At 43.8% G+C, this 25,339-nt stretch overlaps 1 protein-coding gene across 2 annotated transcripts in view; it reads left to right on the top strand.

Moving 5' to 3' along the window:
• The window catches only part of VPS13D (vacuolar protein sorting 13 homolog D), a 273,597-nt gene extending 250,452 nt beyond the window's left edge, over positions 1-23,145 (top strand). For both annotated transcript variants that reach the window (XM_029578385.1, XM_029578384.1), the window contains 3 exons: positions 3,577-3,708; positions 14,927-15,167; positions 21,916-23,145. In XM_029578385.1, the coding sequence (XP_029434245.1) occupies positions 3,577-3,708; positions 14,927-15,167; positions 21,916-22,047 (505 nt within the window). In that variant the 3' untranslated portion in view covers positions 22,048-23,145. The remainder of the gene's footprint in view (positions 1-3,576; positions 3,709-14,926; positions 15,168-21,915) is intronic.
• Positions 23,146-25,339: the final 2,194 nt, after the last annotated feature.

Below are 25,339 nucleotides of genomic sequence, written 5' to 3'. Positions count from 1 at the left end.
ATGCAAATTTTCTTTCATGCATATTCATTGTGAATATCTTGAAAACCCGACTGGCTGGTGGGGCCCCCAGGACAGGGTTGGGGACCACTGCTTTACGCCATTTGTGGCTTGAAATCTCATATGCATTAATTTCCCTGCTTTTGCCAATTGGGGAAAAAAATCAGGAGAATGCTTTAAAATCAAATCTTCGGTAGGAGATTTAAAATCCTCCCGATCAGGAACAGTTGCTTGCAATGCTTCACTGCATCCGAAAAAAAATCCTTACTGAGCTACATGATTTCAAAATCCTCTCACAAAGCAAGCATGTTTAAAGGATTTTGCAAGCAGAGTCATCTCTGAGTCAGTGTGGAGGTGTCGGAAGAAATAGGTGAGAGGGCAGGTACGTGGGGGTCGGGGAGGGAAAGGCACTGCAGTGTTGAAATGAGGGGCACTGCTCCAGGCTAAAGTTGGCTGTGTTTGCAGTGACCTGACCCAGTAGTTGAGCAGCAATGGGAGTGGTGGCAAAAACCCAGGTATGGAAAAAACCAGTATATTTAAGCTTTCTGCAACAGTGCACTTCAGACACGGTGCAGAGCTGAATCATCCAGATTCTTGTGCAGGGATAGGAGTGACAGCAGTGTTTGTTCGGATCTTGTGCTTCTCATGTGAATGGAGTAAGGGGACTGGGCCAGACAGGAAGGTAGTCTGCTGTTATTTGTTGACTAGGAAAGCCAGATTAAGATAAATCCCTTGTTTTCACCTGGGTCCCAGAGGCTCAGGGAGATAAGTGATGTATCTAAGGTAACACAAAAAGACTGTAATGGAAGAAGTCTTATACTCATATCCTAGAATTTCTCCCGATAGCTCCTTCCTCTAATCACTGTACCATCTTTGCTCATTGGGTGAGTTTAGATAGCTTGGTGGGTTACTACTGGAATGGAGAGCCTGTCTCGCTGCTTGGTTGCCAGTTCACATCTGGGTTGAGTCATTTGGGGTTGAAAATCACAAACATCTGAAAGCCATTCAGAGCTATCCTGAAATGTGCAAGATTTCTAATAGGCCAATCAGCAGTGAAACAGAGTCCACCATGCAATCAATCTGCCTTTTTTTTTTTTCCTTGTTGGGTACCTTATTATGCAACAGCTGTGTATTTATTATGTCTGTAACCCATTATCTTGCTGTAACTGTATCGTGTTGGGATAGTTAACCTTCATGGAGATATGGTTTTTACCTTACAGTCGCAACAGATAGACTAAAGTTCAAGGTCAGGTTAAAGGTCTTCTTTCGTTAAACAGACCTATAAGTCTGAAAAATACAGTATTCTGTTTACTGAGAACATGACTAACTGTGTTTATTCAAGAGGAGTTTTCCCTAGTTTGCAGAAAAGTCCTAGATAAGCATGACTGTGATAGTCTGATTTCTTTAGCTAGTGGGCTAAATGGTTGATTCACTAAGACTATTTTTATCCAATTTCTGTGTCTATGGGGAAAATAATTAGTAAATAAGTTTAGGCTGCTCTTGCATTTGTTTCTCACATGTCTTAATGCTGCATTGATCTTTTGTTGATGATGAGCATGCTTGTGGATAAAGGAGCAGAAGTTAGCAAAAGCCCCTCTACAGATAGCTGATAAGGTTAATGCTAAGGATCCAAGCAATACCCTCTATAAAGTATACAAGAGAAAGAAGGAAAGGTAAAATGAAGGGAAACTGGAACGCTGCTTGGCACAGGATGATAAGCAGAGAATTGGAAAAACGCGTGTGAAAAAGTAGAAGCTTGATTAGCAATAAAGCTTAGACTACTTATGAATGAGCCCAAAGAATTAGGCGGGAAAAGAGCAACTAGTAATTTAGAAGCTAAGCAGACACAGGATGATGTGAGAGCGAGTTTGGAAAAGGATTATGAAAAATAGGTGTTAGCAGTTGGTGGACGGAAGGGTTGGTAGTAAAATGTTTAATGGGCAAAATGTGATAAGACCTAAGAAAACGTACATTAAAAGAAAAAAAAGCAGGTGGAGTAATTTGTAGATATATCACTTGAGGGAATGAGCACATGAGTCTGCAACACTGATGGGTGAAGATTGAAAATAAAAGGTTTTGCTCTGTGCTAGTCCTCCTGCAGCTAGATGCCGGCCTGTGGTCTCCAACCACCATTGCCCTACTGTGCCGAGAGAAGATTTCTGGGAACAGAATAGAAACAAGGAAATAAACGAGGCTCCCTGTGTCAGAGGAAATCTGGTTGTTTGCACAGAACAGGCATAATCCAAACTTCTTCTAGCTAAGGGGGAAGGAAGTTGCCATTGTTTAATCTCTGATTGCTTTCTGTGGCTTCTGTGATATTTGACACATTCCATAATAATGTGGGGAGTGTAATGCATTATAAAGACTTGAAAGCCTACAAATGATGTTTGTTAAAAATGTACCTGGATGATCATTCATTATGAACTGGGAAGCGTGGGTTATCACCAGAGACCAAGCCAGTCCCTCATCTCATCAGAGGCTGAAGTCATGCAAGACTTCCTCATCGGATCCCAACCTCTCAGTACCATGCCTCAGGAGACACAAATACAGATATGGCACAAAAGAAATACCTGTCATGGACATTTCAGCAGCCGAGTCTATACCCACCTAGTGCTGACGAGCCATGGCAGAAATGCCGATGTCTCAACCACCTGTGCACCAGCATGAGATGCCCCAAGGAACGACAGAAGAAGCAGGGTTAGATCGCTGGCTTAATCCTCCGTGACTGCAGCATTGAACCTTTTGACGGTGCAACACGTGCTGAGGTTCCCACTGTTTGAAGGCGCATATACGGTGAAAATTCTTCGCAGAGTAACTTGAGCAAGCTCAGTTATGTGTGACAAAATGGTCCGATACAATGTTAAGATGCAAGAAGAAGATTAGAAGCTCCCAGTTGTTTTTTTTTTGTCCTTCCAAAGGTTAAAACTTTATTCCAAGCTTTCCTGCCTCCCATTGTTAAAGCACAAAATTTGGCAAGGTAAAGTCCAAAGTATGTGCAATAGTATATCAATTAAATAAGATAGAAAAATGGGTAGTAATTGTTTTATTTTAAACCCAGAAACAAAAGTCTGATGTGCAGGTTAGGGTGCAATACGTATAATTTATTTATTGGTATTTTGCCTTTTTGTGAGACTTCACAAGGGATTATGATTAGGACTGCTGAGTTATGCTTAACATAAAGGCATGCTTAATTAGGAGGTATATCTGCATGGAGACAATGTTACTTGGATCAATGATTACGACCTTTATTTTGCAAAATTTGGAGGTATGTAGAAATTATAAAGAGGGGTAAGTATCTGTGGGACAAAACCAAATATCCCCAGAGCTAACCTGAACATTGTTTTACAGCATGAGGAAATAATGCTGAAATCTGAACACCTCTAAATATTGAGCCATGTATGTGGCTTAGGAATTGTGTAGAATAGATGCCAACATACTTGTTTAAAAAAATGTTTTAGAAAGCATATCCCTTGGTTAGTATCTCGGTTTTTGAAAAGTTTTTTCTTTTAATTCAGAAGCTAAGAATAAAACAGGAACGCTAAGTCACTTAACCGTGGATTTCTTGAATTGCACACTTAGGATGCAAGCCCAGAGGATAAGACGACCACGCTGTTGTACAAGTCCCCAAGGGCTCTTACCCAGGTATTCAGATATCCAAGCTGAAGGCCAAGAACAGTTATTTCGACTGATAGACAACATCCGTGATGAATTGTGAGTACCCATAACAGTTAAATATGTTGATGTATAAGGCATGGTGCACCAGATCTTCTAGAAAAGAAAACATCTTCACATTTTTACTACTTTCTGAAGGAAAAGATGACTTACAAAAGAGCTATGTGTATCTGTGTTTGTTTCTAAATGATTTTTGTTTGCTGTCCTGTCCACAATAAATTTTCAGGACTTATCATTGGGGACTTGAGGACTCTGGTAAGGGGGTGTTTTGATTTTGGATCTACACATACATGTGGACCACAGACGCACGCACCCTGGAAAGTAGAGGCTCCCTTACTTCTGGATGAAACTTCGTTGGAGGTTCTCCAGAGTCAGAGGGTTGGAGCATAAGTAGTTTCCAAATCATTTGATATGCTAGAAAAATATTGCAATCACCAGGATTTGCTAAGAGAAATAGACTGTGACTCTGTGTCTCCTCAGATGGGGATATCACCCAAAAGCCCATAGATTTTCCAATACTAGATAGGCTCCCTCTCTGACTTTATTATCCTGGGGGGGGAATTCTGTGCTGCGCGGAGCATAGAATTTGCGCAGAATTCTTGCCCTGCACAGAAATTCCAGTTTCTGTGCATAATTTGGAGAAGGCCCTGGCATGCCACAAGCGGACCCCATCCTACTGAGGCAAAGCCCCACCGTGCCGCGAGCGGAGCCCATCCCACTCACAGCGAAGGCATGCTGCAGCACAGCAAAGAGGAAGAAGGCCCCAGCATGCCATGTTGCGGCAAACATGGAGGTGCAAGTCATGTCATGTCATGAGTGGAGCAGGTCCCATTGAGAGTGAGTCTATGTGTAGAGGTTGTTTGGGTGAGAGACTGTGAGGCTGTGTGTAGAGGTGTATGGGTAAGATTGCAAGCCTGTGTATGTGTGTGTGTGAGAGAGCATGAGTGAGGGTGTGTGTACGCATGTGCCAGAGAGGGAGACTTTGTGAGGAGATTGTGAAGGAATGTGTATGTGTGCGAGAGATTGGGAGCTGTTGTGCGTGAAAAAGGGAGGGGTGTGTATGTGAGGGAGCGAAGGTGCTTGTTTGTGAGAAGGAGCCTGTGTCTGTGCTTGTGTGTGTGTGTGTGTGAGAGAGAGAGAGGGAGCCTGTGTGAGGGGCAGTACTGAGAGATGGGTCAAACTCTGGGAGTGGAGATAGAATGGAAGGGGGGGAGAGAGTGGCAGGTGGAGGAGTTGGGGGGCCTGAGAGGGCAAAGTGAAAGGAGACTGGCCAAGGGAGCAGGGAGAGAGGGTGGAAGAGACAAGCTTACAGTGAACTTCTAGGAAAATTCCGCTCAAAATATTTAAAACTCTGCATCTTTAAGTAATAACTTTTTTTCTGTATTACAATTTAAATAAAGATTGACCACTATAAAGTAAGCAGAGTTTTCCTTTTTTGTGCAGAATTCCCCCAGGAGTACTTTGTGTATGATACTAGAGCATCATTCACACACCCAGGCCTTGCTTCGACTAATTTAAAAATGTAAAGCAGCAGCACTAGGAGAGCGTTTTATAGGTAATTCAGTTGGTAATGCCACAAAGACACTGAGGTTCCTCCTCTTTCAATTTTTTTTCTTCCTGTTCCAAGCATCGTGCTGGGCGTTAAAGGCTCAGAAACTTCCCTCTGCTCACTACTCCTGTCGTCGTGATTCACAGCACACCGGCTGTTCTTTGTTTTTTTTTCTATCTGAGTCCCTGTGCAGGCATCGCATAAGACACGATTAACTTCTGAAGGTAGCATGAGCAGCGGAATGGAAATTTTTTTTATAAAATCAGGGGTCGTGACCAAAATGAAAATGGCAGATTTGGTTCTAAAACTGTTGAAACATGAGGAAGAAAATGTTAGGACAAACCCTCCCCTTCCTAACCCCGAGAACCAGGACCCTGCATAGAAAGAAATTAATTGAAGAAATGGGCCAGCCAGCACTGTAAAAGATCTAACTGATATACCACCGTGTCCATCGCGTTCCCTTTCCAGTGGATGCTAATTTGCAGCATCCTGGATACGCTCTACTGACCTCTGCTAGTAATTAGCATGGCCCTGCATACGAAACTCAGGCTCACACCCCCCCAAAACAGTGTTCTGGATATTGGTGATGAATTATACTTCTAGGAGCAGATGGAGATTGAAGCCATTGGCGGTTACTGGTTTGCGATCTGCGATGAGAACCGGGGATCCGGTTTGTCAGTGGCTTTCTCTGGTTTACTGCTCTTACTGGGGGGGGGGGGAGGGGGGCCACGCGCGGGGAAGCCCTTGATAAATGTAGGCCCTGACGCTAGTGAACAAGAGAGCTGTAGCCTCCAGAGAGCCCTGCTGCATCTGCTTACCATGCCCCCGCTGAAGCACAGATGGAAGCTATTAAACTCTTTTTCATCATGAAAAGAACTCGGCCTGCTTCTTCATGCACCAGAGTGATGTATAAATGGATCTATAAATATGCTGTGTCATTAGGAGCAACACTAAACGTAAGCTTAAATGTTGATCTAAGATACCCTGGTCTGACCTTTCTTGTAGGTACACCGAATGTCTGTCTCCCGTTAACGCATATGAAAAAAAAAAAAACCCGGTATAAATATTTATAGTTAAGCCCAGGAGGGAAAGTAGAAACGTCCGGCACACGGCATAAGTTGCAATGGTGGTGATTACTTGGAAATCCTTTCGTGCTGGGCTTGTAGATTCGTAGTTGCAGGCCCTAAGTATTTAGCTGGTAACTTTCCCTTTCCCCACCAAGCAGTGACTCTCCGCGTTAGAGAATCCCGCAAAGGGCTGATTTTAAAGGGCCGGCATGCGCGGGCTGATTTTAAAAGGCGCCCGCGTACGTGCGTATCTCCCGGTACGCGCACACCATTTGATTTTTTTTCTGAAAAAGGGGTGGGTGGGGGGGTGTGGTCTGGATGGGGGATGGGCATTCCAGGATTTATGAATGAAACCAGCGCGTAAATACTAAGGTGCGCACGCTGGGGTCCCCTACCGCATAACTTTACTTCTGCTATGGATGGGCAGCGGGGTTAGTCAGCGGGGTTTTAAGGGTCGGGGCCAACAGGTTAAAATACCTAGCGGGGATTAGGAAGTCCTAGCCTTTAATTGGGCGAACTGGGAACCACCTGGGGAAACTGGTAATTGCAATGGCGCGTGTGTCTACTGAAATCCCCCCCACTTGCTCAGTAGAGGCGATAAATGCGGGCGTCCGTATAAAATTGTGCGCACATGTACGCGCATACGGCCGATTTTATACCACGTGTGTATATGCATGCATCTGTTATAAAATGGCCGCGTCTCGGGGCGCGAGCCAGCAATCGCACGTGTATGTGCACCCGCAATGCTGCTTCAAAGTTACCATCTAATTACAAAACTGGTGGCCCAGTGATGCAGTGGCTTGTGCAATTCGCAAAAAAACAAAATTCTGCACGCTATTTTAAAATTTTGCAGACTTTATTTGTTCAAATAAATATAATCGCCGACTCTGAGTACAATTTAACTTTTTTTCAGTTTTGTATTATAAATTGTTACTCGAAGATTTGTAATTTTTTGGTAGAGAATTTCCCCATTGTAAGGCTTGGCCCCTTCACCTCAGATTGCTTTCTGAAGGCTCGACTCTCCTCACTTTTGGCTTGAAATCTTTTCCCTGCTTGATCTCACTTCCTCTCCCCTCCAGCTCACTATCTTCTGCTACCCCCAGAATTAATACCTCCCCCAGCTTTCTGTTACCCCCTCCACCCCAAGCTCTCTTTCAGAATGCTTGATACCTACCCCTCTCTCCTCCCCCCCAAGTTTCTCTGTAGAGCTCTGCACCAGCAGGTCTCTTTCTGTCTTACCCCCTCACCAAGATCCCTGGCTCTCTCTGTTACCCTCAGACTCTACTGTTCTCTATCTCGCTCTACCCACCCCTGAACAGAGGCAAAGCAGTTCTCCAACGGAGTCAACCTATTGCCGAGGCGTTGAAGGGATGTCTAGCAGGGCCTTAAATACTGAGCAGGCTATGAAGTCATCAGGAGGTGCCTCAGCCAGATTCTCGCTGCTGGCCCTTTAAATTGCCAGTAATCAGTGCGCGTGTGCCATAAGGAGCACAGGGCCAGGAAGAGCAGCCTCCTGCCGCAAGTGCCACACGGTGTGCTTTCGGGCCGTGGCATGGCCTGCTGTTGTGTCGAGAAGAAGAGGTTGGCGCCGGGTTACTGGCGTGCTCTGCGGGCGGAGGTGAGAGTGGTGGTCTGTGGGTCGGACCCGCGGGCCACTGAACACAACAGAATTGATATGCATTTCCCCAACATTCTGGTGGAAATCATAGGTGAAGTGTACTGTCCAAATGCAGTAAACTCAGTTCACTCTGGAGGAGCTGAATTATTTACAGGTTGAATTATTTATATGGACTCATCATTAGAGCAAAAGAGAAGGCAATGCATTACTCCAGGTGAGTTCTGCGCTACTGCGGACGCAGAATTCCACCCCCCTCCCCCTGCGCAAAATTTCCAGTTTCTGCACAGAATTTAGAGAAGATTCCGGGGTGCCATGAATGGACCCCCATCCCACTACAGTGAAGATGGAGCAGACCCCACCATGCTGAAAGCAGAGCCCATCCCATTCACAGCAAAGAAGAAGAAAGCCCCCGCAATGCTGCGTTGCGGTAAAGAAAAAGAAGGCCTTGGCAATGCCGCGTCGTGGCGAAGAGGAGGAAAGTCCCAGTAAGCTGCGTCGCAGCGAAGATGGAGGTGCAAGTCCCAGAATGCTGCGAGTAGAGCAGGCCCCGGTGAGAGTGACTCTGTGTAGAGGTTGTTTGTGTGAAAGACTGCGAAAGTGTGTGTGTGGATGTGTGTGCGTGTGTGTTAGACTGCGAGCCTGTATGTAGGGGGGGGGGTGTATGTGTGAGAGAGTGAGCATGAGTGAGGGTGTGTGAGTGTGTGCCAGAGAGAGGGAGTCTTTGTGAGGAAATTGTGAAGGAATGTGTATATGTGTGAGAGATTGGGAGCTGGTGTATATGAAAAAGAGAGTTTGTGTATATAAGGGTGTGAGGTTGCTGGTTTGTGAGAGACGGAGCCTGCATGAAGGGATGCATGTGTGTGTTTGGCTTCCTTTCTCTCTCTCACAATGTGCAAGGGTGTGTGAGAGAGAGAGATAGGTAGCCTGTGTTGAGGGTATTTGCATGAGAGAAAAAGGGAGCCTGTGTGTGTCTGTGAGAGAGAGGGACAGAGGGAGCCTGTGTGAGGGGCAGTACTGAGAGAGGGGTCAAACTCTGGGAGTGGAGATAGAGTGGAAGGGGAGAGAGAGTGGAGAGTGGAGGAGTTGGGGGTCCTGAGAAGGGAAAGTGAAAGGAGACTGGCCAGGGGAGCAGGAAGAGAGGGTGGAAGGGACAACCTTACAGTGAACTTCTAGGGAAATTCTCAAAATATTTAAAACTCTGTTTCTTGAAGTAATAACTTTTTTCTATATTGCATTTTAAATTACTTAACATAATATACATGACAATCTTTATTTTGACCAATATAAAGTATGCAGAATTTTCCATTTTTGGCACAGGATTTTCAAATTTTGTGTGCAGAATTTTCAAATTTTGTTTGTGCAGAATTCCCCCATGAGAAATATATGCAACTGTGGCCAGTGCCGTGTGAACCAGTAAAGTCATGTTCTCTTCGTATGGAGGTGCAAATACATTGCCGTTATGTCACTTCTTTCTTCCATTCTGAACTATGGAGTGAGCAATATACCAACTACCAGCTTACATAAATAGGAGGTCAAATGGTGGCTACCAGCTCTCAGCGTGGGGACATTTAGCAGGCAGCGTGTGGTTATAAAGCGAGTTTCAATCATTCCCGAAGGCTTTTCCCATGGGTTAGTCTCTAGCAAACATGGTCTTTGTTTGCTTTAGGTGGCCTTGAAGGTTAACGAAGCAGAATTAGGTCTTCAAGTTAAAGAATAGCAGAGCCCAACATATACCTAAATAAAGCTAAGCTAGAAGTCAAAAAGTGCAAAGTGTACTGATATCAGTCGAATGGAAGGTGAAGGTCATGTGAACGGTTAGTATGAGACAGAAGACATTTGTATGATTTTCCCAGCTTAAGCTTTTGCAGTCGTGTGTCATATTAGTTCTCATGCCACCAAAAACTGCATTCCTGAAATTGACCAAAACTCCCTGCCATGAATCTTCACTGTCACATTGCTCATGTACAATGACATATAATTGCAACCTTGCTCAACAAGAGAAGTGCCGCTCTTGGCTTCCATGGGAAACTGTAACACATGGCTTTTTCCCCCCCCCCCTACCATTGTAATTAAAAACAGTTTCCTAATTATTTGCATATTTCCTTGAGAGTTAAATCCATAAAAGGAGTCTTAATACCTTTTTCTACTGTTCTAACTAAACGTTTCCATATATTTTCCAGTTAGACTCACTGTTTCACTCCTGGAAAATATGGTGCAATTACTTTCCGATGCTGTTAAAAACCCACAAATTCCCCAGTGATAAGGTTGTTTCTGCTTTGTTCTACTAGCTCAGGTTTCATTTCATGTCTAATTTTTTTCCCTTATTAATTGCATTCCTAATTATGGAGATATAATGCCAGAAGAGGGGCTTATGAACTTCAGAAATGCAACACTATTCTTTAAAACTAAACACACATGGGACAAATTATACCAGGTTTAGATATCAAAGAGGCAATTTGCATACTGACTGAATAGCTGCAAAGTTGGCGGGTACTTTTTATCCGTGGTTTCTGCACCACTTTTCAAAGGAAAAGTCCACACATCTTTTCACATTGAAAATTGTCTAAGGAGAATGTACCCACAGAGAGTTTGCACCTGCCCTGGCTGCGGGTACTTTTTTCCTACTAAAACCATGTGCGTATTTTTGAAAATGGGCCGTCAGATGACTCTGTAGTTCCTCCAATTGTTTTCCCCGTACCTGGCCAGTTTGTGCTCCCATAGCCATCCACATTGCTCGACTCTTATCTTCCTTCGATAGCTGATCTCAAACTCATAAGGAGCAAAGTGTTTGACTTCTAATTCTGATGTGCTCAGATCACACCACTGCCACAAGAACTTCGTATGACTGCCCTTGCATTTAATCCAGCTCTTTCAAGACTAAGGGCCAGATTTAAATTTTAGGCAAAAATAAAAGTATAAAAAGCGTGCTGTTCATTTGCTTAAGCTTTGAAACAGTTGCATCTTTCTCCAAGAGTTATTTCCCTGCAGCCACAGGAAGTGTTAGGAGGGGGGCATGGGAATGGAAAGAACACGTCTACCAAAATGACGAATTCTTGAAAGAGCTAAATTCAAGAATTGGAGGGAAATGTGATCATGATTTTTTGTAGGGGTTTTGTTTTGGGTTTTTTGGGGGTTTTTTTACACAACTTTGTTCCTTGAAATATTTTTTCCCTTCTAGAAGCTGCAGGAAACAAAAAGCTTTGGTGCATATACGGTAGATCAAAAATCTCTTCTTTTTAGTATTTATTGATGCTTGTACAGTGTCTCGTTGCCCTATAATAAACTTAAAGAGTAGATTTTAAAAGCAGTGCGTGCACACATGGACGCACCAATTTTGCACGCGCGTGTTATAAAATCCATTGGCCGTGCGCACGGGGGGGGGGGGGGGGGAATTTTACTAAATTGTGTGCGGTGACGCAATCGGGCTTTCCCCAGTCCGCTCCAATTAAGGAATGGACTGGGAGAGAATTTTCCTACGCCCCTGCCTAACCTACCTTCCCTTTCCCCTCTCCACCCAGACTCCTAACCCCTACCTACCTACCTGAAAATGTTTTATTTTACAACTTGCTGCTCCTCCGGAGCAGAAGTAGTTTGCGTGAGCTGGCCGGCTGCTGGTGCGCGCTTCCCGGGGACACCGACTATTGACCGCTGTCCCAGCTGGCTTCTGTCCCGCCCTCGCCCCTGCCCGTCCAGACCACGGCCCCCGGCCTGCAGCTTTTTCAGGGCTCGGCACGTGTGCGCGTATCGGCACTTACGCGGGTGGCCGGGGCCCTTCTGAAAATGCATGCGGCGCGCCCAGGGCCCGGCCACACGCATGCGTGCCTATTTTTACGCACGCGGCTGTTTTGAAATTTGGCCTTAAGTGTATAGCTCTGTTTGCAACATTGAAAATGACCTTCCTTACAATCAGAAAACTGTAGGTAGAATTAGAATACAATTTTCCTTTAGTTCACTTGCTTTAAAGTGACACTCCGTAACTAAGTCATCCTGCAAAAATAGACCATCTGGTTGACTTCATGAGGCTGCAGTGTAACGTAGCGGTTTGCCAGCTCAGCTTACTGATCCCTTTCCTCACTTTGCTATGGAATAATGATAAAACATAGGGCAATTCTCCCAAGAGCTTCCATCGTTGCACATTGAACATGTTCATATCTGTTGATGTTTGTTCCTCAGTACTGGGCCTACCCTAGGGGAGTGTGGAGTCTCGGACGAATCAATAGGAATGGGCCCTCCCCTGGGGTCCTCAACCCCAGGGCAGGGTTTCCCCCTGAATGGGAGGGTGATACTGTCTGGAATGCCTGATGCTGGCTGGCTGCTAATTGCTCTGCAATGGAGGATGCAACTCCTAGCCCCATGGTACTCGTATACACCAACAGCAGCTGCAGGGAGGGACGTGATATTAGTCACCATCCACAGAAAATTTCATCGATTTCCCTTCCACCCCCTTCACCCAAGCATGGCTCTGCCTGGATTCAATCATCCTGCACTTTGGCTTCTGTTGTAATGCAATGTTCTAGTAACCTTGTTGATTCAGGAGAAAACTGGATTCTTGGCAGGCAGTGACGTTTATTGGTCCACTGTGAAAATTAGAGAAAGATGTTTAACATAAGCCTTTGAGACCACAGAGATGATGTCTGAAGAAGGGACGTTTGTGGCCTCAAAAGAAACATATCCATCATCTGTGGTTAATTCTGTTCCAAAAAAGGGCAAGGCATTCTGTTGCAGTGACTTTTCTCACTAGGTGGGTAACTTTGACAGTTAACAAACAACATTCTTTTTACCCTAATAACCATTACAAATGACATCAAAATGTCAGCTATATCAGGTTACTTTTGTTATCTAGCTGGCTGAAGAAAAAAAAGCCTTACCTTCATAAAGTTGCAGTTGTCATAAATGAGAAAATCATTTAACGTTGCCTTTTTGTTAGTAAATGACGGCAGATAAAGACCAAAATAGCCCATCCAGTCTACCCAGTTGAGATTCATACACTTTGGTTAGATGCGCAGATAAGTTCCCAGTTCAAAGCCAACACTAACCTTCCCCTCCCTGCCACATCCATGTCTTCCTCCCAAACTCTCGACCCTCCAATGTATGTCCCAAGAATGCCCAAAATACGGTCTATCTGAAGGCTTTCGTTCTTTCAGTGAATGAAGAAGCAATTATATGTTTAATGTATTTTATGTTTCATGTTCTTTCATTGATGGTTTTGTTTTCATTATTTATGTCATTCTTATGGAATCCGTCCAGATGAAGTGGAACATAAATATTTTAAATAATTATGCAGTACCTAACAGAAGCACAAACATTCACTTGGAAAGTTAATATTATGAGGATCGTTTTCAAAAGGGATTTACCTGGGTAACTAAGGAATAACCCAGGTAATTTTCCGGGGACTGAAAATGACCCTCCCTCAGCAACTAAATTTAACCACCGAAACCGACAAGGCAGCTAAATTTTTAGCCATGGGAAAAATGAATGTTCCTGGGGATCAGAGAGCCAGGAAGGGAACTGATTTTGAAAACCTCCTGCATACTTTCCGGTGTGGATTATCTCCACGGTTAGAGCACGTGCCCAGTCTGCAGTACCTTTGTACCCACAGACCTTGCAGAAAAAAGTGTTTCACAGGTTCTATAACCGCAGACCTTGGAACTAAACACTTGCTGGAAACTGCCCCTTAGAAGAAGAAATCATGGAGGTTTGCGCCGAGTCCCTGGGGGGGGAGAAAAGCCATTGCCGGCCCTGCTGACCAGCAAACGATGCTGAGTGCACGCTCCAGCTCTCGGGCCAGCAAGGATTCCAAAAGCCATCCAAGCATTGCCCTGGAGGTTGGAAGAGATGAGGGGACAGAGAGACCATCAAGGGTGAACGATGGGAAAAAACAAATGCAGCTGTACCCAGATCAGGCACTATGATTGCTCTTTTATGTCTCTTCACGCCTGCTCTTGGGCTGAAAATCTGTTTGGGATGGGGATTCTCAGAATCGCTCTGCATCCTTAATGGGTTAAACTGCTGATTACATTTTTAAAAAGTTATTTTGCTTCTACTCCCAGGCAATCCTTCACTTTTATTTCTACAAATATTATAATGGTAGCAGACTTTATTTTTGCTTCAGAACTAAGGACATTTCTTTAACCAAAAATAAGTATTTTACTTCCAATTGTTAATACAGATGCATAACCTCTGTAACTTGGGCTATGCATTGCCTAGTGAAGCAATTTATCTCCCTGTATATTTTATAGTCTTGTTTTCAGGGGGGGGGGAGGGGGACGACTGTGGCTGAGTAGTGGTGTTCCAGGGTTCGGTTCCACTCCCTGCACTGGCTGGGACTGGGGATGGGAATCCCAGTCACCACGTAGTGGCCGGATTTAGGCCCCCCGCCAGTGCAGGTTTTCCGTAGGGAGTCACGGCTCCTGGCCCCCATCTCTGCAGCAGTGACTGAACTGAGGGAGTTGGGAGGAGAATACTTGGATACGGGTGAATGACAGGGACCGCTCCCCACTGAACTGGGAGCTCCAATGAGCAGGAGAAAACCACCAGGTCAAAAAAATGTTAAATATCCATAAAGTGGCTGTTTTGGATACTTCCTCCCTTTGCTGGTTGTGTTTGGGTTCTTTAGGGAGCTTTTCTTCTCTACCTTTAAACATGGCTGTAAGCCATAAAACTAAAAGTACAATATAAATATTGTTAATTAGAATTTTGACTTTACAGGTTTAAAGTTGCAGCTTGATTGTGATGGTCCTATGCATGTTACAAGGGCCACATATTTCATTAAAATTGAAAAAAATGTGCATCAACCTCCAGATACCATAAACTAGGAAAAATTGTGTCTTAATTCTATAATGCACTACTGTCTTTGTAAATATTAGTATGTCTATTTTTTGTTAGGCAATAAAAATGTAAATTTTAAAAAAGTTTGCATTTTTGAAACATATTGAACTTAGAAGTAGTAACATTCGCTAGAAATCATTCTGTCACTCTGATTATATTGCAAAGCTTGGTCATTAGCTCCTTCTTTCTTTACAGCTTCATAGCTGTGGAGCATATAGACAGTTATTGCGTGCTCATCTCCTCCAAATCGGTGTATTTCCTGAGGTGGGGTGACTACGTAGACCGAGAAGCCATTTTCCTTGAAATCAAGTACGATGACCTCTTCCACTGCCTGGTCTTGAGGGATCATGGCAAAGTCTACATCCAGCTGACCAAGAAGGCAGTGAATACAAGTAGTGGCCTTGCCGTTCCAGGACCATCTCATCAGAAGCCTATGGTGAGAGGACTAGCTTAGACTTAACTCTGGTGGGGTTTGTGCATTGTGTGTGTCATTTTCAAAGGCGTTTCCAGATGTAGAACAGTGCTTTACACGAAGAATTGTTCTTTTACAATATGGCCTGCCCGCTAGGCACATAAGTTTGCCCACGCTGAGTGGAGGTGTTCCTGCGATTGGGGGGAGGGGCTTGCACTTACACGCATACTTTTGCATTTTCAAAAATTTCTCTGGAAAAAAAATGTGCACACAAACTAATAGGTGGATGTGTATGTATGTAGATTTGGTAGGCTAATTTTCTGAAGCAAATGTGAAATGATTTAAACTGACTGTTTCAAAATTACCCCCTGTAACTGCAAAGATTGAATTACTGGCCTGATATACTAAAGAGTTTTCACCATTTTTTGTGGCCAAGGGGAAAAATGCTTTGTGCTTCTGGTCCTGTGTGTGCACTTGTTCATTCCAGATTAATAGACATTTAATGACTAGCCTACTACTAATCATTTTGAGGCCAGTTCAGAGAGGAGATGTGTGAATGAGTAAATCTAAATCAGCCACATCCACATGCAGTAAAATCAGTACAGAAAGATGCACCAACAGAAAGGTTTAGCAGTGGGTGCTGGTGGGATACTGATTCGTGACTTGCATGAATCTGAGGGACGGTCTGTATGCTGAAATTAGAAACTGAGAAGCCAATAAAACCGGTATAGACCAATGCGAGAAGGCCATGTTCATGTCAAAATGAAGGTCAGCAAAAAAAAAGTTGTAGGCGAGACCTTTTTACTGAGCTAACTCAGTACATCTGTGACTAGCTTGCAAGCGCTCTTCTCCCTTATTCAGGTCAGTGCATTGATAATGGCGGAGCAGAGCTCTGGAAAGCTACTTACAGAGGTATCAAGTTAGGCCAATAAAAAGGCTTCACCTACAGCCGTTTCGTTGACCCTGATTTCAAGGCATCCAACTGAACTAACGACAACCACACTGCTCTGTTCAAATACTTTTTTAAATAGGTTTCTATGATGCAAACAGGTCCAGAGTAAAAGTCAGCATGAAGAATATAGCTATGAAGAAAATAAAGGGGTAGATATTCAAAGTCGCACGTGGTTCCCGGCATGCGCCCATGGCTGCGCGCATGCTATAAAATATGATTTCCGTGCGCACCCGATTTTAATATCGGCATGTGTGGGCGGGTCACATCTCGCACGCGTGCCGGGGGGGGGGGGGGGGGATTTTTTTAAGTACACGCGGCGAATCTGGCCTTTGCCCAGTTTCCTCCCAGTCCGCTCCAGTTAAGGAGCGGACTGGGAAGGAACTTTCCTATCCCCCCTACCTATCCTTCCTCCCCGACCCCTAACCTAACTCCAACTAATCACATTTATTTTTGTTTTTATACTAACTTCGCCTCAGCCTTGCTGTTGCGCTCCTGCCCCGAACGGGTCCCCCTCGCCGACCACGAGGCTTAGCCGGCCTGCCGATCTTACCTCGCTCCGGGCGCCGTCCTCATCCGCTCCGGGCCGATTGCCCCGCCTCCACCGACGGACAGCCAACCCTCGACGCTCCAGCGACAGCCGGCCTATCAAGGCAGCCCGCGCTGGGATTTAAAAGTCCCTTCCGTCCAGGCGTCACGCGCCTAGCGTCACGCGCCGAAGGAGCGCGACAAAGGGGCCTGCCCCTTTGAGCGCCCCTTCGAGCAGCCCTGACGAACGGCACAAAACATTGACTTCAGTCCCCACTCCTCAACACGCCGTCGTCCACCCTATCAACTATCCCGCGAGATCTACATCAAGGACAGCCCCCGCTGCATCACTGCCCAGCTGTGGACAAAGGGCTAAGTAAGAAAGAAAGAAGGACTTAGAAAGAAGACACTATTGCTATTGCTAGGGTAAGAGTACGTTCAGTCTTGGCTCTGCCCTTCACGCTGTGCTCCGACCACTTAATTCAGCACTGTGAGTTTGCACTCTCTTCTACTGTTTTTCTTCCATCTAATGTACACAACTCAACTACTGTTCTTTATTGCTAAATACGTTTTCAAGTACCTCCCGTCCCCCTTCTGTCATCTTGCTCAAAAGGTCGCGCCTGATCTAATCCGACCAGGTCCCCCTCACCCCCCTCTACCCATTCACAAATCTACACCCCCGCCTCTGCCCTGTCCATTCCATGATAGCTTAAAACAACCTATTCACTACTCACTAACCTCCCCCCCTAACTCTTTCTATTTCCATTCACACACCACCCACCAACACCTCACATTACAACATGCATCAGCACCAGATCACCATACTCAAATATAACAAACGCAGACCCAACACCCCCCTATACCCACGACACCAGTCACATATAAGAACAATCCTCCCCACTATGATCTCCCCCCCCCTTACCCAAATCATCGGCCTCACTGCTCTATCCCTCGTCCTACTTAATGTCCAATCTCTAAACAAAAAGATACCTCTCCTCTGCAACCTTCTCACCGACCAAGACCCAGACATCTGTGCTATAACAGAGACCTGGCTAAAGGAATCTGACTCTGTTCTCTTAAACCAATTTCCTTCAGAAACTTACGACATTTTCTCCATCCCTAGGCCGAAAAGGAAAGGAGGTGGTTTACTTTTAATCATAAAGAAAAAATTTAACATGATTCTCCACACTATCCCGCCCCCGCCAAAAATTGAAATAGGCCTATTCAAATCCCCTTTTTTACAATTATGCCTTATTTATGCCCCTCCAGGTATCCTACATAACAACCCTTCAACCCTCATTGAATACATTGCAACAAACATCTCCATCAACACTCCAGCAATCATACTTGGTGATTTTAACCTGCATGTAGACAGCACCCCCCGCACCCCTTCATGTGATGCCATTCTTGATTCATTAAATGCTTTAGGCTACAAGCAATCCATCCATTTACCTACTCACAAGGCGGGTCATACCCTTGACCTCCTCTTTACAAATGCCCTCATACAAACTGACTCACCCTCTCATACTCCTATCCCCTGGTCTGATCATCACCTCATCAATACCACTCTCTCCATCAAGACACCTACCATCCATGACAACACAAATAAAACCATACACTTTAGAAAAAACTGTACCAGAGATGACCTCATCTCGGCTGTCGCTAATAACCTTGAACACCTTGAACTCACCAATGCAGACACTGCACTTGCCTCCTGGTACGACATCACCAATAATATAGCCAATACTACCTGTCCCCTACAAACTAAACTTATCTGTCCACAAAGCAATAAGAGTAAGAAACCTTGGTACTCCCAAGAGTTAAAAAACCTCAAACACCACCTTCGGAAATCTGAAAAGATATGGCGCAAGGACCCTTCACACACACATCTGGCACAATTTAAATCCTCCCTACACCTATACAGTGACAAACTTAACACGACAAAACGAGACTTCTACGCCATCAAAATACACCAATTCCAATACAACCCCAAAGTTCTTTATGACTACGTTAACTCACTTACCAAGACGGCTACTCCTGACATCCCTGATGAACTAGCTAAATCCAAATGCAAAGAATTAGCCACTTTTTTCCAAACCAAAATAGATAAGTTAATATCAAAGTTCCCCTCTTCTGCTATTCCCATCAACCTCGTCGAACCTGATCTCATCCATACAATGACTAGCAAAAATACCACAGTTCTATCCTCTCTAGACTGCACCTCAACATTAGAAATTGAAACCTTTATCAAAAAAGCCAAACCTTCCACGCACCCATCTGACACCATACCCACAAAACATCTCCTCACAATACCCAATATTATTGCTAAACCTTTAACAAACATTATCAACCTATCCATTAACTCTGGACAGGTACCGCTCCCCCTGAAACAGGCTATTGTCAAACCGATCCTCAAGAAACCCAAACTAGACCCTTCTGATCTAGCCAATTATCGCCCTATTTCTAACCTTCCATTCATCGCTAAACTCCTTGAAAAAACTGTCAACAAGCAACTGACAGAATACCTTGAAGACAATCACATTCTTGCCCCCGCACAATTTGGCTTTCGTAAATCTCACAGCACGGAGACTCTATTACTTTCACTGACTGACCACATTATTAAAGGATTTGAGAAAGGACAATCATACATACTTGCCTTCCTTGACATCTCATCCGCATTTGACACCGTCAGCCATCCCATTCTTCTACAGCGCCTAACTGAAATAGGCATTACAGGTGTTGCCCACAACTGGTTCAAATCCTACCTCAGCAACAGAGACTACAAAATTCAGCTAGGCAATCACGTATCCAATGCCATCCCCCTTAATCAAGGTGTCCCTCAGGGATCATCCCTCTCCTCTACCCTCTTCAATATTTACATCCTTCCCCTCTGCTACTTCCTCTCTAGCCTAAATCTCCCCCATTACATTTACGCTGATGATGTTCAGCTGCTCATACCCATCACTGACTCCCTTTCGAAAACCATGGATTTCTGGAATGATACCCTCCAATCCATAAACAATCTCCTCTCTTCCATCCACCTAGCCCTTAACACAACTAAAACTGAAATCATGCTCATCTCACCCCCCAACCACTCGATCCTCCCCCCTCTATCACAGTTCAAATTTGCCCAACAAGTCCGTGATCTGGGAATAATCCTCGACGGGCACTTTACCCTGAAGAAATTTATCAACAATATACTTAAAGATGGTTTCTTTAAACTCCATACACTGAAAAAACTTAAACCCTTACTGCATGCCCCTGATTTCCGGACAGTGCTTCAAACCACTATCTTTGCCAAAACAGACTACTGCAACTCCCTGCTCCTCGGCCTTCCTAACAACGCCATTCATCCCATTCAAATTCTGCAAAACACAACAGCCCGAATCTTGATCAACCTACGCAAACATGACCATATTACACCTGTTCTAAAAGATCTACATTGGCTCCCAATAGCATCCCGTATACAATATAAGGCACTCTCTCTCATCCACAAGGCTTTATACAATCCTGAAATGAACTGGTTCAATGAATCCTTCCGCTTACACCAGTCCAATAAGCCTACCAGACATGCACATCTCGCAACCATGCCGATCCCCTCTCCCAAACTCCACAAACTAACCTCCACAAGAGCCCGTGCACTATCCATCGCCGGGCCGACCCTTTGGAACACAATGCCAGTTGAACTACGGCAAGAGGAATGCCTGAAATCCTTCAAGCGGAAGCTTAAGACCTGGCTATTTGCCAAAGCATACACCTAATCTCCACTCTGCCTTTCCACCGCCCCCCTTTCGGTACCCTGCTTTTGCCCCATCCTTCTTCTTTCCGCCCCCTTCTCCCCTCTTCTCCCCCCTCCCCCCCTAATATTCCCAAATCCCTTTTCTCTCAGTTCTCTCAACATTGTACATATGTATATAATTGCAATTCTTGTTTAATATTTAATGCAATTTATCCCATGTTCTCTTACCCCTTTATTCCCTTGTTAACATGTTTTATCTGTTCCATGTAAAGCGCCATGCATGGCGTATATTTGCGTTACTCTGTGAACCGATGTGATATCCTGGATGAATGTCGGTATATAAAAATTTTAAATAAATAAATAAATAAGTAAGTTGCACTCGCCAGCCGGCTGCCGGCGGGCTCTTCCCCAGCACAGGGCCTAATGGCCGCTGTCCCGGTTGGCACCCGGCTGTCCCTTTCACCAAGCCCAGCGCTTCTGCACATACCGGGACATACGCGCGTGGCCGGGACGTTTTTAAAATGCACTCGGCACGCACACGGCCCATCCATGTATGCAACCCCCAGTTTATGCGCGCGCCAGACTTTTTTAAAATTCACCCAATAATGAACAGTTGCTATAGTGCTGGCTTCCTAAAAATAGACTTTTATTGATGTTGCTATTTTTTTTTTATGTTGAAGTTATGGGGACTGTCAGCTGTGGGAAAGTTAGATTTTTCCTCTGATATGTTTACCCTTGAGGCATAGTTGCTTAGGTCATGGCAAAGCTTTCTTATTTTAATTAGTTTTAGTGGCATGCAAGTGACTCTGTGACTACATTAGCCCATGAAGTATGGTCTCCTCAGTACGAACCGTATTTTTCCTAAAGGAAGAAGCCAACTTAATGACAACAACCCAAGTACAAACACAGATCTACCATACAAGAGCTGATTCATACGTCTAACTGACTGGGCAGAAATATGACTAACATAACTCTTCTTAGCATAGTAATATATTTGTTCCCATTCAGCACACTTGGAGATAAGTGGTTTCCACTATGATTAAAAAGCCGATTGAATGGCAGTCTAAACTTGTCTACCTGTTAATAGTTCCCTTAGATTAGTCATTGCAGTCGCATTTCTATAAAAGAAAACCTCTTTGGTTCTGATATTCATGATATTGTTCCAAAAGTCCTGTGATGCGGTATCACGTGCATTGCTCCGTGGGCAGACACTGTGCACGTTATCTTGCCTGCGTTGTTTGTACAGTGGCCTTGATGGCCTTGGTACTGGTGCCGTGCATTGCATCAGTGATATTTTACCGAGGTAGATAGCTGTGCCTTTTTTTTTTTTTGGGTTCGGCTGATATTGGCAGTACAGTGCGCATTTATGGCTTTAGTTTTTGTGCCATTGCTGATGTACTGTCCTATATGGCCAGCAGAGAGCGTCGCGCATGGCTTTCAGCTTGGTGGCATTTCTGACACAGGGTTGTGGGTGGCCGTGACAGAGGGCTGCTTAACGTCTTAGAATTGGAAGGCATTGGTGACACTTTAGTGATATGCTGACATTGATCACACAGGTTCATGTGAAGTCGGAGGACCTTGCAAACAGAATATCTCAAGAAATAAACTACGCAAAAAGCCTTTACAATGAACAGCGCCTGATGTTAAGACACTCGAAGGATCAAGAGCTTCTGGAGCTGGACTCCTGACCTCCCTTCTCAAGATTCAGTGAGAATGCTCTGATATCTGAAAACGCTCCTCAAAACTAGGGTTGCAGATAAACTAAAAAGAAAAGTTTGCTTTGTGACAATAAGATATTGCACCCGAGTTACAAGAAAAGATTATATAGTGTAAATATCCCAAAAACTAGACTATTTCATATTTGGGAGTGATTTAGATTGTGAAATCAGGATTTTTCTTAAAAGAGAGTTGAATAATGTAAAATACAGACATTTCAGAGCTTTATTGTTACCAAGCAGCTGTTTATTTTGTTAACATGTATATATGTACAACTGTGGTTTTGATGTAAATACCTAAGGAAGTACAAAAATGGGACTGGGTATATCTTATATATATACAGAGATCTTTACTGCTGCATTGTAAAGTAATGAAAAAAAATATATATTGTTTCATATTGCACTAATTCTATGCATCTAGTACAGACTACATACTGTATAGAAAACCGAGGAATGCACTACAGTAAAACTAGGACAAGGGACAGCAGCTGTATACTTTGGGCAGCTTTGTTAAGTGATATTGAAAGTGTACTAGATGTGATAGCAGGGTTATGGGCATAGTCGGTAGCAGTCTTATTTCTGTTTTAGAGAAGTCGAAAAACCAAAAAAATGAAATAAATGTTCCAACATGTCACAGTAAGCAACGGGTCATCAGGCAGTCCTTTTTGTAAGGCAGTATAGGTTGGAAGATCAAGCACATTTCTAAGAATAAAATGGGCTTAATTTCCATCAAAACCGAACTCCAAATATTTTTTTGTGTACAATCTGGACTCTATCGCATCCTCTCCTGGAAACCCCTGTTCTTTCTCTGCATTGCGTCTTGTTTTCCAGACCTTTTATTTTTAGCCTAAAAGTGGAAATGTTTGAACAAATATTATAACCAAGGACTACATTCCTCTCCAAGAGAGGAGATAGGGTTGAGTGGACAAATTCAAAACTGTCCTGAAAATTCAGACGAAAAGAGTTTGTTAAACTGCATTGACATAATTGATCTTGTGTTTGTCTAATGAAATTTTGATTTTTTTTTTTATATGCTTCGTAATTAAAGGTAGAAGGAATCTGTTGTCTGAAGTTGATGTTTACTGTCTTTTTTGTTTGTTGCAGTTCAGGCATGTCCACGTATCATAGATTCAGCATCTCCTGAGCTAGTTCCACTTCCCCATTCTGGAAGTGTTGTTTTCTGCAAGACAGTGACGCGTGTAAACATTTTAATGGAAGAAAATGAAGTGATACACACAAAAGGGGCTGAGCAAGCACAGCTTTGAAACTTGTCAGCCGCACAACCAATTGCCAAGGCTTCAACTTTTCTGAGAAAATGCAATAACATCAGAATTAGTTCTGGATTTGAAACTCACAAGTCGAAGAGCCACTTGCCAATGGTTTAGCCATATCAGAGTATAACGCTGTAGCATTATCATTTTTTATTTCAAACAGGTTGAAAAGGGGAGAGAATAGGTAAATCAGGCTTTGACAAGGAAGATATACAGTATATTTATTTTGTCACCTAGGTACATCCTGTGAGTAAAGAAGAAATGTATTCATATAATGGATATATAAAAAAATATATTTTTTGCACTGTGTATTATTTTGAAGTTTTAAATCTAAAGCTCAAAATAGTTTTTAACTTACACTTTCTATGTACATCATACTGTGGAAGATGAGTGGATAACATAAACTTTGATCAGCTGACGTGTGGATGGAATAAAAGGATTAAATGTGGCCCATCACACAAATGAAGCTGACCTCAAAATGTACCACTGTCAGTATTCGTTTCTGTGTATACTGTGGTTTTAAATAAATATTTGAAGGGACAAAGCAAGTTCATTGGCTCTTATGTGCTTTTTGGTTCTGCTGGGGTTTCATGGAAAGGAAGTCCAACCCCGAACTCAGAATTTACATACATTTTCTTTGCAGTGATTCTCCGGGCACAGAAACTATGGATAGATTGTTAGGTCTGGCCCACACAGACCTTGCCTAATGACGCCGATCCAGACTGGGAAATTGGGGTAAGTTGTAGTTCTTGTGTTTTCCTTAATACATGGGCAATGATTTACTAAGGTAGGCTTTGCATGTTCTAGTGTGATTGTCATGATCACTGCGTAATAACTGGTTATTAATCAAACATAATGGTAACTCAGTGAACTGACTGGGTTTCAAGTTCAGCGTTTACAGCCACAACACACGGCGCATTGAACAAGACCAGTTCCACTTCAACAGGTGTAAATCCACAAATCAGAAGAGGGGAAGGGAGGCAAGCTGCAAAGTGTCCGCTCCTCTGTAAGAAATCGCAAGGCCGGGTAGAGAGTACCTGTAACGCCATGAGCTCTCCAGCAATGTCATAGGGTAAGCCTTCAAAGCATTCACTGGGAAGACACGAGAAGAAGAGAATATATTATTCTTTCATGCCTAGCATGGATATTTGCTGGACCTATGTACTTAAACCTTCTGAAATCTAATAATAATGATGTGAGTGATACAATCTCATGTGGGTCATAAAATATCCTGGTCAAGGGCTCAACTTAAAAACAAAAAAATTGCTTTTCCGAGGTTCCTCCTACTTAGTATCATTGCGATTTTTTTTAATATGCTTTGTAATTAAAGGTAGAAGGAATCTGTTGCCTGAAGTTGATGTTTACTATCTTTTTGACCGATGCTTTTCTTTGTTGCAGTTCAGGCAATACTAAGTAGAAAAAACCACAGAAAGCAGCACCATGCAAAAAAAAAATAGTCTTGAGGTAAAAAAAAAAAAAAATGTCAGGGCGCACAATATACCCCCATAATAATCATGCTCAGGGCCGTGTATATTGTGTGTGCGTATTGTGCCGGTAAATTAGTTGCTGTGGGATAAAACAGACGCTCACAAATTGAGGTCTGTTTTGGTAACCTGCACACACAGGGCACTTAATATTAATTTATTCACTGCTTCACGTACTATGATTGGTCCATTTACTGTCATGACAGTGAAGGGAAGGCTGTCCTGAAAGGGGATTGGTCCTTCTCACTGACACTTGCAGTGAAAAGGACCAGTCAGGAACAGCCCTGTCGGGGGTGGGGCAGGAGTTCTGGCCAGACTGTTGTGGACCCACAGCCACTTCTCCTGGGCGCCTGATGGAAAGCGATAGAGACTCACAAATTACCCATTGCACATCCCTTTTAGTGCAGCAGGTGGATGTGTGCAATTATGGCGCATATGTTTTACATGCATGATATTGCATCGGCCCCAATGTCTTACAGAAATCTCCTTTACTGTAGTGTTTCCATGTGC

The sequence above is a fragment of the Rhinatrema bivittatum genome, chromosome 15, assembly GCF_901001135.1.
Source record: "Rhinatrema bivittatum chromosome 15, aRhiBiv1.1, whole genome shotgun sequence".
NCBI lineage: Eukaryota > Metazoa > Chordata > Amphibia > Gymnophiona > Rhinatrematidae > Rhinatrema > Rhinatrema bivittatum.
This window is presented reverse-complemented; position numbering and strand designations above follow the sequence as displayed.